The sequence below is a fragment of the Anastrepha ludens genome, chromosome 6 (genome assembly GCF_028408465.1).
Source record: "Anastrepha ludens isolate Willacy chromosome 6, idAnaLude1.1, whole genome shotgun sequence".
Lineage (NCBI taxonomy): Eukaryota > Metazoa > Arthropoda > Insecta > Diptera > Tephritidae > Anastrepha > Anastrepha ludens.
The window spans coordinates 38203876-38217986 of NC_071502.1; the positions used below are offsets into that span (position 1 = coordinate 38203876).

The 14111-nt window shown below is 31.7% G+C and overlaps 1 protein-coding gene across 8 annotated transcripts in view; it reads right to left on the bottom strand.

The window, feature by feature from the left end:
• Positions 1 to 344: 344 nt before the first annotated feature.
• LOC128866232 (protein GDAP2 homolog) overlaps positions 345 to 14111 on the bottom strand; it is a 145880-nt gene continuing 132113 nt past the window's right edge. For all 8 annotated transcript variants that reach the window (XM_054106796.1, XM_054106797.1, XM_054106801.1 and 5 more), the window contains 5 exons: positions 7948 to 8101; positions 7727 to 7866; positions 5937 to 5991; positions 5723 to 5866; positions 345 to 2073 (listed from right to left, as the gene is read on the bottom strand). In XM_054106796.1, coding sequence (XP_053962771.1) covers positions 2029 to 2073; positions 5723 to 5866; positions 5937 to 5991; positions 7727 to 7866; positions 7948 to 8101 — 538 coding nt within the window. In that variant the 3' untranslated portion in view covers positions 345 to 2028. The remainder of the gene's footprint in view (positions 2074 to 5722; positions 5867 to 5936; positions 5992 to 7726; positions 7867 to 7947; positions 8102 to 14111) is intronic.

Genomic DNA, 14111 nt, shown 5'->3' on the forward strand with positions numbered 1-14111 from the left:
ATGGTAAAAATGTGTCTCGATTTTTATTTATAACACCCGCAAAAACACCTCAAATTCATTCTTCTGCACTAGAATGCCCCCTTAAATCATTTGCGCAAAAATTTTACAAAAAATTAATGTTTTTCGTTTTGCTCAAACTAATATACTATTTTAAACCAACATCTAGGCGCGTGTTTTGAAGAACACTTTATAAAAAGAATCACGCGTTCGTTATTTGGGTGATAGAAGCGAATGATGCGGCTACATTTTGAAAGTTGAAAAATAAGAACAATCCTAATGTACGTATTTTATTTGAACAAATAATCCAATAAAAAATGGTAACAAATAATGTAAAACTCAGGGTGTTGGTTTAGTACTATTATTATCATTATTATTATTAATATTCTTTTATTTTATTTTATAATTTGTAAATAAACCAAATATTACGTAAAAAGCACACAAATCAGTAAAACACTAAATTCATATACTAAAAAATACAAATAAAAAAATAAGAATTGCCGGCCACTCATGGCTTATTGCCATTTATGACGTTCGGAGAATAAAAAAACATAAATCATTTTAAATATTTTGGTTAATTTTCTACACTCTTATCTTCAATTGTTGAAAGATAATAACAAAATTGATTGTTCTTTAGTTCAGTTTGTGTTTTGTTTAGCACAGTGACTGACAAAAATATACGGTTGGATGGCATTTCGCTGCGCAACGTATTTGCAAATCGACAAATCATGCGATGTAATAAATTTGCTCATAAGTAAATATGTATGCACGTGCATGTTTGTATTTGCAAATAAAAAAATCGGTTTAACTACTCGTTGGCGCTTAACAAAACATCAGCACTTAGGCATGTGTGAATGTATGTCCATCCATATATATGTAGGTATTTCTGTAGGCTGTTATTGTTGCTTATTTTGTTATTAAATGGTTTTTGCAAAAATATAATTGATTTTATTCTACTGCCACTGCTGACATTGATATTTATGATGTTTATTTTTTATCAATACAAAATTTGGTATATGTTTTAATTAACAAATGTACATACATATATTTATGCAATTATAAAAATAACCGTAATAACATTAACAATTACTGCGAATATACAATACAATACAATACAATGTATATATGTAATAATTTAAGTCAAATATATATGTATGTATTTAGTACGAGCACATCTATCCTTATAGGTAAATATGAATGTGTATGTTTGCCATTGTATGTATGTACATGCGTGAGTAAATTTTTTATTGTAAATAAGTGCAATTATTGCTAGATCAATTTTTAAATCGTTCCTAATCGACCGAATTGTTCTAATTAACTATTCTCATCATAAGAACATTTTGGTTTGTTTTAGTTTTTGCTGTACTGTTTTCAATATTTAATATTGTATATATATAATATATTTGTTTTTGGATTTACAATATCAGCTTATACTTTTTTTTTTTAGCTGCGCTACATAACTACTGTACGTTTTTCAGTTACTAATTAAAATTTTGTTGTTGGGTTTTCACTTTTGAATATCTAGGCATGCTAATCATTTATTTTTCTCGCACAAAATAACAATTTTTATAACAATACTCTCGCTTCATCACTGCAATAAAATTACATCTTACTCGTTTTATTAATAATTATAATTATGATTTTATTTCATTTCATTTATATACGTGTGTGTGTGTGTGTGTTATATATGTATGTATGTACTGCATGTAATATGCCTTCATTAATCTATTTGTATAAGTACTATGTAATATAATTTCATTGACAAAACGTAAGTATGTATATGTAATTAAGTATGCACTGTGTGTGTGTGTGGAATCAGCATGTACTTATGTACATATGTATGTGGGTTCACACCTGTGTGTGTCAGTAGGTACAACATTCAGCGTTTTGTCGGATTGTTAGTCACAGAATTTCTTATTTTACAATTTTGTATGTATGTATGTGTATTTATACGAAACTACGCGCTTATTGTTGTTGCTGCTATGCTTTTAGGCTGGAACATGAAATCAACTAAATAGCCACAATCGATATCTATGATGTAGTCGGAATAGGCGTAAAGTAATGCAGGCCATTGATCTGGAAGTAAGGAAAAAATATATGGATTAAAGGGTTACGGGTAGTCAAAATTTTCAAAAAATTATTTTTTATTGCATTTTATTAAAGTATAATATATTTTATTAAAGTATATTTTATTAAAGTATAAAATATTGTGTGAAAATTTGAAATGAATCCGATAAATACTTTTCGAGTTATTCAACAATTAACAAAGGGCGCTCGGACGCTTCGATCGATTTTCTTTTAACAATTAATTGTCGGGTTTTTTCTCGAAAATCGAAAAAAAATTTCTTGAGGCTGCCATATTGTTAATTTTGAAAAAAAGCTTTGATCGGGAACAAGATATATTTATAATAATAAAACTAATTTCTCTTCTGGAGAAACGGGTTCCACCCGAACAGCAATAACTTTTACAATTATTAATTTTTTTTTTTTAATTTTGCTAAAGTCAAGTCGAAACATGATGAAACGAAACATTAATGCTATGTTTTTATTTTTGTAAAATAAAGCAATTGACTATCAAAAAAAAAACAAAAAAAAAATCAAACTATTGAAAATCATCTTTGTTTCGAGCCTGCCACTAACGCTAACCTCTTAAGGGAATTGTTGAAAAGTACTCTCTCCAAAAACCAAAAAAATAACAAAGTATAAGTTATATAAGTTGGCGGCCGCCGTAGCCAAATGGGTTGCTACCATTCGGAATTCATAGAGAGAAAGCAGGTTCGAAACTCGGTGAAACACCAAAATGAAGAAAAACATTTTTTTAATAGCGGTCGCCCCTCGGCAGGCAATGGCAAAGCTCCGAGTGTATTTCTGTCATGAAGAAGCTCCTCATAAAAATATCTGCCGTTCTTGAAACTGTAGGCCCCTTCATTTGTGGAACAACATCAATACGCACACCACAAATAGGAGGAGGAGCTCGGCCAAACACCCAAAACGGGTGTACGCTCCAATTATATACCTATATATACATATATAAGTTACATCGGCAGAGATGTGATGGATAGTTCATAAAAAACTTCTAATTGGCGCCTATTTAAGATTATATATTTTAATTGTGTTCACCTTGGGTTTATTTTTGCTTTAATGGTACTATGCCCCAACTTTATTCGTTAACCTCGAAAACAGAACTGAACTAAACTAACTTAGCTTCTATCCTAAAGCAGTTCCCTGGTTGCGGTTGTCGCCCTGCGTTCGCTGGCACTCCATTGGGCTGTATTTGTGTGTTTGTGTATGAATATTGTATGTCTTGGCGATAGTTGTCCAAAGGTCACGTTGGGAGTCCGATAGCAAAACTGCTGACAGCCGCCGATGGATGTGATGTGTTAACTTATACATATATACAGACTCCTTAAACAATTTTAATCTTTCGATATTAACAAATATTTCATTGAAAATAGTGTAGTTCACAAATCACTGCGCTGGTAAAAATTACATTTACTCTAAATAGCAGCAAAACACATTTTGCTACTAACCAAATCTACCAGACCTGATGTCCTGATTCCGGAATATCATTAATATCAATTAGATCATCTTTGAATTTACAGGGTGCGCCATCTTTTATGTTTGTGATTGCTAATGTGTGATATTGTATTCAAAAAATAGTTTTAATAAATTGTAAATAACCAAACCAAATAGAAATACCTCCCTTATACAAATCAGTTTTTTTTCAATGTTATTCAATGTTTTTATACCGACATAAAAGATGGCGCACCCTGTATTAAATTTGATTTTCATTTAACATGATTTAATTTAATTTTATCTTAATTCATATATAAAATATTATATTATTTTATTATTTCGTTCCATTTTTTGCATGATTTGTAGGATTTATAGAATTTTTTATTTTAAATTTACTTACTTTTTTATTTCATTACATTTTATTCTATATAAAATATATTTTTTTAAATTTAATTTATTTTATTATTTCATTAAATTTTTTGTAGGACTTATAGGAAGTTTTTATTTTAAATTTCTTTCTTTCTTTATTTCGTTTTATTTTAGTTTTGTTTCGTTTTATATAATTTAAATTTTTTTAACATCTCTCTATTTTTTATATGATTTGTAACTATTTTAATTTAATTAAGTTTCGGTTTGATTTGATTTGTAGCTATTTTAATTTAATTAAATTAGGTTTGGTAAAATTTATTTTAGTTTTGTATATACATATATATTTATTTTAGGTAATTTATTGTATTATTTTTTTATTTCACTCCATGGTTTTTGTCCGACCTGTAGGCTTTTCTATTTTAAATTAATTTGGTTGTTTAATTTAATAATTTTTCTACTAATTTTATTTCAGGTATTTTTTTTCTTTTATACCATTTTTTATTGATTTATTCTATTTTAAGTTCATTAAGTTGTTAAGTTAAAAAAATGTATTTATATTGTATATTTTTATTTTTTTATTTATTTTATTTTTTTTTTTATATGTGATTGAATTTTTTTTAATTTCCCTCTATTTTTATATAACATGTAGAGTTTTTTGCTTAAAATAAATTAAGTGATATAATTTAATTAATGTTTTTTTTTTCATTTTATATGATTTTATGTATTTCTTTCCAATTTTTATTGATTTATTTTATTTTAAGCTTATTAAGTTGTTAAATTAAAAAAGTTTTATGTTTTTGTATATGATTAATTTTTTTTCTATCAAATTAATTTGTTATGTTAATTTCTCTCTATTTTTTATATGACTTGTAAGGTTTTCTATTTAAAAGAATTTAGTTGTTCAATTTTTTAAAATTTGGCTTAATTTGATTTTACTTTACATATATATATCGCTATAGTTTATATCTGTCTATTATCTTTCGGTAGTGCACAGATTCGAATCTCCGAGTATGAAACACAAAATGATAGAAAATGTTTTTTTCTAATAGCGGTCGCCTCTCGGCAGGCAATGGCAAGCCTCCAAGTGTATTTCTGTCATAGGACGAGGAGCTCGACCCAACCCCCAATAAAGGGTGTAAGCGCCAATTATATTATATATCTATCTATATATATATGTATATATACATATGTATAATTTATATCATTCACACAAGAATACAAAAGGTGGCGCCCATCTCGTAGCGCTATTTCGCTCTCAGGGAATTTGATAGGGTCGATGTGTGAGCAACGTCCGTGCGATTTATTCGTGGTTTGTTTCTGTTATTTCTTCTCATTCCTGCTTTTTTGCACTTATTTCCACACATCTCTCACGCAACTGCACAAGTGTGATGTGATGAGCACAATCTAGTATTCTATAATTCTTGTTATTTACCAATAAGAGTTTTCAGTGCTTCAAAAACAGCTTTACTACGGTGGAAAAAATGAGGGGTGGTGATTTTCGCTCACCGCTGTCCAGCTCTCAGTGAATTTGGTGATTTGCTGACGTAACCATATTATATTTTTATTAATTTTATTGTTGTATTGTTTTTCTTTATTATTGTTATTCAGCAACGAATTTCCCCTACCACGTCGTTCTCTTTCCTGATTATTTATTATTACGTCACAGGTAAAATTACTCTCACGTTACTATGTTTATCAATTATGAACCTCTTCATATGCTATTCTCAAATTGTTGTAACCTCTTCCTTGGTATATGACATGTTTATGTAGCGTGAACTTAATTGCAGCAAAAAAATGCAAACCAAGGAAAAGCTGGGATTTTAATGTTTGCTCTACTTACCGTCATATCGTATTCGGTGATATATGCGGGTATCTCTAATTGATCCTTGGAAATGGCGGAGTATAAATGCTCGACACCGGGAAGTGAGTGCACCTTGGCCTTAATGGCGGGCGCCATGAATGTTGTGAACCACCAGGTCATCATCTGTTAAAAATAATGGTTAGTAAACTTATGTATAAGAACAAGCAATATTTGAGTGTTGTTAATAACTAACCTTTGTCCAGAATGTTGGATGTACAATATAGAAGGCCTTTAGGTTTTTCTTATACCTTAAATAGAGAAAAATAAAAGTTTTCTTAGAAAGAATAAAATTAAACATACATTTTCTTTAATTATTTTATACCCAATAGTAATTTTTAGGGACTGTTAGCTTTTTCAAAACATGACATTCACATGGAGCCTTTCTGTGGAGCTGTTAAGAAAATTAGAGGAATTTCACTTTGCCGTCGACAGGTGTACGCCATGAAATGAAAGGGTCAAAAAATGTATAACTACTGTTACTCAAGCTCCGCGACTCTCTGAGCGACTACTGAAGCCCAGTCGGGAAGCCAGGGAGCTGTTACTGGTTCCTCGATAGCACACTGCAAGTTAATGGTGCCTGATATGTGGATCAGTGCTTCGGAAATTGAATAGCATTGCTAGTAATAGCGAAATATAGGAATTTCTCATAGGGTTGAGGCAATGTTTACAGGCTGCAGAGGTGCCGGAAAATGGCCATTAAAATCGGCAATTTGATCCCGTTACACTTTTTCTTGTCACAGGAGTTGCAAATCCAAGTAAATTAGCTGCAATCGGTACGACTGATGCTCTCAAAGCCAACATAACCAAGGCCATTGCTCAAATTCAGCTATGTTGCCAACAAATCTCAGAAAGGTAAACAAAAATCAGCTGTTTGAGTTAGCTCTATTGCGGTGGCACCTTAACAGAGCTTTTAACTGTATGTTAAGCGTACGGTGAAAATAGGCTATTATGTAATAGCTGTGCGAAGCATTATCAAGTTTTAACTATTTAAATATTATTTATTTAATATTATTATTTAAATTAAATAAAAAAGATTTTTGGTTATGGTTTTATTAAAGTATAGTGCATTCTAAATAAAAACCATATAAATCATAGCTTCAAAAATGTAACAAATACATTAAAAATATTTGCAACTTTTTATTCAGATATTATTTTTTATTATTATTATTTTTTAATTTGCAACTTTTTATTCAGAGGCAGGCTTATAAGTGCAAGTTGGAAGTATGATACTTGAGCGGGTATTTTTGACATTTTTTTTCGCTGAGGTGATGCGTATTTTTTCTATATAAAATACTTTCGAATACTGCTTTATATGAAGAAAATTAAATTTTTTTAAATCAACAGGAGTTTTGAGGGAATAAAAAAAAATCAGCTGTTCTATTGCGATGGAGCCTTAACAGAGCTTATACCTGTATTTCTAGCCTATGGTGAAAATAGGCTATTATGTAATAGGAGTGCGATGCACTTCAAGTTTTAACTACATATTTTTTGCTATTTAATTTTTGTATATAGTTTTATAAAACTACAGTAAATAAAAACCCTATAAACTCCAAACTGAATTCGCTCAAAAGTTGCATTACTTAAAAAAACAAAAATTTCACTGAGGGATGAGCATTTTCTTCTATGTAAAATATTTCCGAACATGAGCTTTTATTACATGAAAAAAAATTATCAACGTCGATGCAAAAAATTTAATAAAAACAATGGAAGTTTTGAGCGACTTTGAATGGCTTATAAAACTGCATATTTTTAAATCTTTTAATTTTTTCGACTTTGAGCGAAATTAAATGGGTTATAAAACTGCATATTTTTAAATCTTTTAATTTTTGTAAATTTTCTGCAATTTTTTCTTAAATTTTGTGTATGGTTCTTGTTGTAGATCGCACTTAAAGCTTCGTAATTCGTCGTGCTGATATTATTTTGAACACAGGTGCATGTTGAAAATTATTTAAATTTATTTGAATTTTTTATCATTGCACTCACTTGTATGGTAATATGCTGTAAACTTCACGCAACCAGTGAAGTGATGGATAATTATTTGTTGAAGTCAAAGTATGGAAGTACGCAATTACATAGTCCCCTTTAACGATGGGATCCAAAAGTTTAATCAAATATAAAAGTGCCTGCGAAAAAAGAAGAAGATTTGAATAAAAATATTGGGCAGATATTTAAGGGAATTTGTGCGCCATTCGCACTTGAATTACCTTCTCCAGGTCGATGTTGTGTGCTGGGAACCATTTACCGCAAAATACGATCACTGGTCGGCCCAAGCGATCGACACCGCTTTGATACAGGCACCCAATGCCGGAGACTTCTGTAAGATCCTCGATTTGAGCACGATGCAAAAGACGTTCATATCTGCAAAGAGAAGAAAGGGAGATAAGGGAAATGAGATTTTAGTTAAATTTGAAGTCGCCAATAAGTAGGTATTAAAGCTAATTAACTTTAATTTAATTTTTCACATGGACGTATTTAGATACAAATGTCTTTATATAATTCGCGTTTGTATTAAAAAATTTGCTTCTCTAGAATTTTCATAATAAACTGTCAACATTTAAGAACAAGAGAAATGAAACAAATTGAAAATTATATACACAGGCATGTTTGTATGCAACTTAATTATTTGCAACAGTTAGACATTTGTAAACACATTCATAAATAATGCCATGTATACACTGCACATCATGCATGTATGTAAATACATACAATGCAAATAAGTAAACTACTAACAAAAGCTGGACTAAGTTGTTCAATTGCTGGAAAAATAACTTTGAATTAAACTTTGACTACACGTACCCATACAGACATATGTACGTGTAAATGTGTGCTAAACACATAGAAATGAAAATGAAGTGCCAGTTACGAATTTCGCAGATGAATGTAAATACCAAGCTTCACAACCATTTGAAAGCCGATACTAATCAAATTAGGAAGTAATTTGTGGCAATGTTGAAAATAAAGCAAAAATTAAAAAAGTAAAATGAATCAGCAGTAAGAAATACAAAAAAATAATCGGAAAGAGGAAAACATATCAAAGTTTTGTGTCAGTAGGCCGTTCGTTCACAGTCTATTAGCATATACAGTTGCAGTTAGCGTTAATAATATTTATTTCCACTTTTGAAATATGAAATTTGTTTAACACACTCAGAAATAATGTGGAAATTTTTAAACACATCTCGACGAATTTGGCATTTGAGCCACCCTGTAAAATTATACTGCAGAATATTTAGAACAACGCGCACTTAGAGCTCCCACACACTGCAGACTTTATCGGCAAACTATTAAGTGAGCCTCCCTTAAATACATGAAGATGTATGGAGGAGCACACCGTGAACGAATTAAAAAAGTCGTTGACTAAATTGGATATGAAAATTGGATGTGCAGCGCGATTGCGTTCAAACAAAAAAGTCTGCTAACTATGAGGCTGACCGCTTGATCAGCAAGTCACTCCTCTGCACATATTGCAGGCTTCTTAGTGGGCAAACTTTTCGTTATTCTGGTGAATTTACAGTTATTTGTTCATATACACATAGAAAATCTACGAATATTGTTCCGAATGTACGATATTTTTTTGTATGAAGAAAATGCGTATCACCGCCAGGGGAAAAATGATTAAAAATAAAAATTAATAAGCTATAAAACTGCATACCAAAAATCTTAAAAAACCGTGAAATTGTGATGAGAAGTTTGTGAAATGTTTCTGATTTTTGTTAGACAATGAGCTGTAACAATAAAAAAAATTGTCAAACTTGGTGAAAATATTGATGCGCTAAAATTTTGTCGCAGAAAGTATGTGTGTGGCAAGCACGATACCCTCACGGCTATCAATTTACTTAAAACGGAAACTGAAGAATCTAAAATCTTCCACTTCTTAAGTTAAGTTAAATTTTAACTTATAGCCACACAGCGTTCCATATGCATGAGCAAAATATTTAGTTAAATTAGGTTACATAAATTTAATCCAGAGTTTTGAGTGCTAAAGGTTAAGATGGTCCTGTTGCTTGACGTAAACCTTTAAAGAAATTAAGGAATCCGCAAGCTAGCTTAAGAATCGCACAATTTTTTGTTCTAACCAAGTTTTTTGTGATCGTTGCATTACTTGCCACTGATAGTAAATATTACAATAAAATGTTTTGTGATTAGATGGCTAAGCAAAAGTATATTGCAAACTGAGTGGATAGCTCTGGCGGCAGAATTTTAAACCTGCCATTAATTAACGTTAACGTTTACGTCCCTGAACATGACGCCCGAGTAGATCGTTTTAATCTGGAATGGGCACTGAAGCACTGCAACACATTGGATAACCAGAAACCAAACGGTTTGGTTTAAGAAGCGGATAAGAGAAAATTAATATGTCACACTAAATAAGAAACTGAAATAGGAAAGGAAATAGAGACTATCTTCAACTTTATCTATCTATAACACAAATAACGCTCTCTCTCTCGCAGCAAAAAAGGTTGAAGATGAAGAGTTGACAGCCCTAGTATATGAAAATCAATGCCATAATGAGTATGAATATTGGAAGTTCTTTATACACCACCGCTTAAAGGATAAAAAGCTCAACTGTGGTTAATCATTAAAAGTAGTTTAAGTTGATAACCCGAATCGTTAGGTAGGCGTAGCCAATCATCAACACTGACGTATGTATATTCCAAGTTTTAAGCTAAAGCTCTTTTCAATTTTTATACTACTCAAATGCTTTCGGGGCACTTGTGTTTCCAGAAATACCTGTTCAAAATAGGGAAATGCGAACACTCCACATGTAAAAACGGTGACGCAGCCGAAGATAACGCTGAACATACCTTTTCCCAATGCATGCAATGGGAATAAGAAAGTTGAACGTTGGAGAATGAAGTCGCAAGGTGGCACAATGTTAATAATTTAATGGTTTTTGAATACCTTATTTCCTAAATAAAAACAAAAAATATATTTTGAGTGATGGAAATCTTTATTTGGGCCTTCAGCACTCTGTTGTTTGTCTGTTTATATGCTGCAGCTGCAAGCAAAAATTATGCCATTGGGGGATTCATTTTGCGCCACCTTGTATAACTGTATGTCGTAAATCTGTGAAAGAAACGGCTAAGTATTTCAGTATTAATATTAATTTGGCTACGAAGCCACAGACACATTGAGTGGAAGGGATGGGCTTGGCGGACAAGATACGACCACAGAATCCTTGCGAATAAGAACTCGATTGACGCGATTAAGAATTAAATTAAAAACAGACAAATTCTCATAGCAAATCAGGAATTGGAGGGCGTTTATATTGTAAACGTAAGAACCTCATGGCTTATTTTTACGACATTTATGTACATACATATGTATGTACGCACGCATGTAAGTTCACAATAATAACAACACGAATTATTCAAGATCAAAAATTATGCATAAACATCCGCACTAAATACGCACCTCCAAAATATAAATAAACACATGTGCGTATGTATGTATGTATGTAGGTAAATGTGTGTATACAATACGAGTATGTGCGCATACTTGAGTAAGTTTAATCCCGGGGAAAAGGCACAAACGTCATATTGTACATCGTTGTGTGATGTGCCACCTCCTCAAGAACGCAACAAAATTTGATAAAAGCTGCCGCATAACACGTCATACCTTGCGCATAAGCGCGATTGTACTAGCGCAAATTATATCAAACAAAGGGAACAGAAATGAAAACAATAAAAACAATAGGATTTCAAATCAGCTAACTGTCAACACGCTCAGCTTCCACTTCGCTACGTTCCAACTCGACACACTTGGCCGCGCGTTAGCGATTGTTTGGGAAACGTGCCGCATCGAAAAGCGCTAGCCCTACATATGCACACATACGCGCACACATTACACATAAGCTTAGAACACATTTGACAATACATACAAGCGTATGCTTGGCTACGAAACTCTGCGTTTATAAATCTATCTGCAGTGAGTTGGTTTAGCCTTTTGTTTGCTGGGCTGTCCGTTATGCAGTAGTAGTCACGCTTTTATTGCCTGAAGATATGCGCGCGCTTATCGCTCGTACAGCGCAAATGATAAGCAGCACTACGACGACATGTTTGCTATTTAAATAATCCGTTTCCATTTAAGTTAACGGTTGCTTACTGCTACTGGTTTTTGAGTAACCCAAAATTGTTATTAAACAGTTTTTTTTGTGTTTTTGTTTGTAGTGACACGCAAGTGCGGTTCAAGTTGAGTTTAAGTAAAGAAAATCATTTTGTATAATTCATTAATTTTTTTCATTTTTAATTAGAAATATTTACAGTTTTCTTATGCAACATGTGGACTATATTACGTATGACACAATACATGCATACGTACTTGTGCAACTGTGCAACTATGCAATGATAATTTTCAGTTTTCTTTTTGCTAAAAAGTTTCAAATGACAGGGGTTTTAAGATAAAATTCGTTGAGCTTTTGGATTGTAAATTGTGCGAGTTTGTTTGCTACGTTGCATTATCTTTTAATAAACCATTTGCAAAAACAAAATTAAAAAATTCAATCTATCTTGAATGTGTCATCCGTTGAAAGAGTTATATTTTTAAAATATATGAGTAAGATTTTCTGGGAAAGCGAAGAGTATTTGCGTCTACATATGTATTCTTAAAACCATTTTGGCTTCGAACCAGTCAGAATCTATTGTAATTTTGAGCAAGTAATCGAATTTTTTCTGTCAAGTGGAAATTATCAATGTAGTTTTTTGTGAAAGTTAGCAAAATTCATGATTCAATTATACAAGGTTAAGTAAAGTTTGACAACTGATTTCGAATGCTACTTAATCCATTGATGCAATTTGGAAGCAAGGGAAAAAAGGGCATAAGTTTATCCCCTTTCTGAAAATGTAGTAAAAAATTGAAAAAGGTTGGAAACCATAGAATAATTTTATGTTATTTTATAAGTGGTACTTAATTATTTATATTTTTAACTTAACTATTTCCATGGATTTGTGTCATATATATGTATTTTGACCATGCATCGGATTGGAATCTATATGTGCCACTTGTAAACCTACACTGAAGTAATAAATAAAACAACTTGAGAATAGTGGAAACTCTTAACAATTATCTTATTGAATGCTCATTGTTCTCTTCTTTTGTTTATTGCACCGGTTAAGATTCTTTATTCGAAAGTGCATCCGGCATTTAAAAAAAAAATCGTTTAACATCATAGCGTAAACTCACGTTTGTACTTAATGTGAACAATTTTTGTAAAAATGATATCCCACCGTAAAGCTCCCTGCCGTTGAACTGGTTAAACGCTGATTCCAACATTTTAATTTTGTCCAAGAACTCGGTGCTTGGTTTAACTAATCCGCCCTTAGATAAAGTGTCAACCCAAGTAAATGTACGCTCATTGCAGGAACAATCGGTCAACTTTAATTTGCGTATTATGTAACTGGCAATATATTCAATGGCATCTTCGTGTAAGCTATCAAAGTCAGCGTCCTCATTTAATGAATCGTTGGCGAAGAGAGAGTCGTCTGAAACTATCTTATCTTCTGTTAGCAAACTTTGTAAAGTTTCTAAAGAAGTATCATTGAGACGGAGCAAGTTAGTTTCGTCGGCCTCAACATTGCCACGATCAACTAATATTGAAGTATTTCGTGCTGTTAATAGAAAGCGTTAAGTTATTCAGAAATGAGTAAAATATGCATTCATTCACCTAATAAATATCTTCGTAATCTATATTTAAATTCCATAGGACTAGGATTGTCATACAACCCGCCTTTGGCACGCATCGCCCCGAAAAAATGCTCCAGTATATCCTTATTTAATCGATAAGTCAGAATGTACTGAAAGCAGTACTTTTCCTGAACATAACGATATAAGTCCCTGAGGGACTTGTTGCTTAGTTTTCACAGTTTCCACAGAACTTTCAATAGAATTGAAAGATGCGAAAGTGTAAGCAAAATGGAATAGGCAAAACAGTATTGCCTGCTAACTTTTTCAGCAAAAGTTTTAATTTCTACGCTTTTGAGTACTTTTTCTTTAGAATTTGCTCTGAAATAAAAAGTAGCTTTTCCAAGAGGACAACACGGATTTATTAAGTAGCTTCAAGATGGCTAACACAGGGTGAAAACTAGGCTACTTACATCACCTTTAATTATTGCTTCATGAGCAAAATTATATTTGAAATTTGTACTTTATTGTACTACAATTTTGAGGGCTATAAAACTGTATACCCAAATATTTTTTTTAAATTCTGATTAAAATTATTAAACTTTGTTAAAAATTTGTCGAAAAGCTTTCTGAACTCATTGTTAAGGGAACTTTTTCAAATCTTGAAGTATTTACAAGGACTCAAATAAATGCTAAATTTGCTTAATACATATATTTTTAATCACGAATATACGCAAAAATACCATTTTTA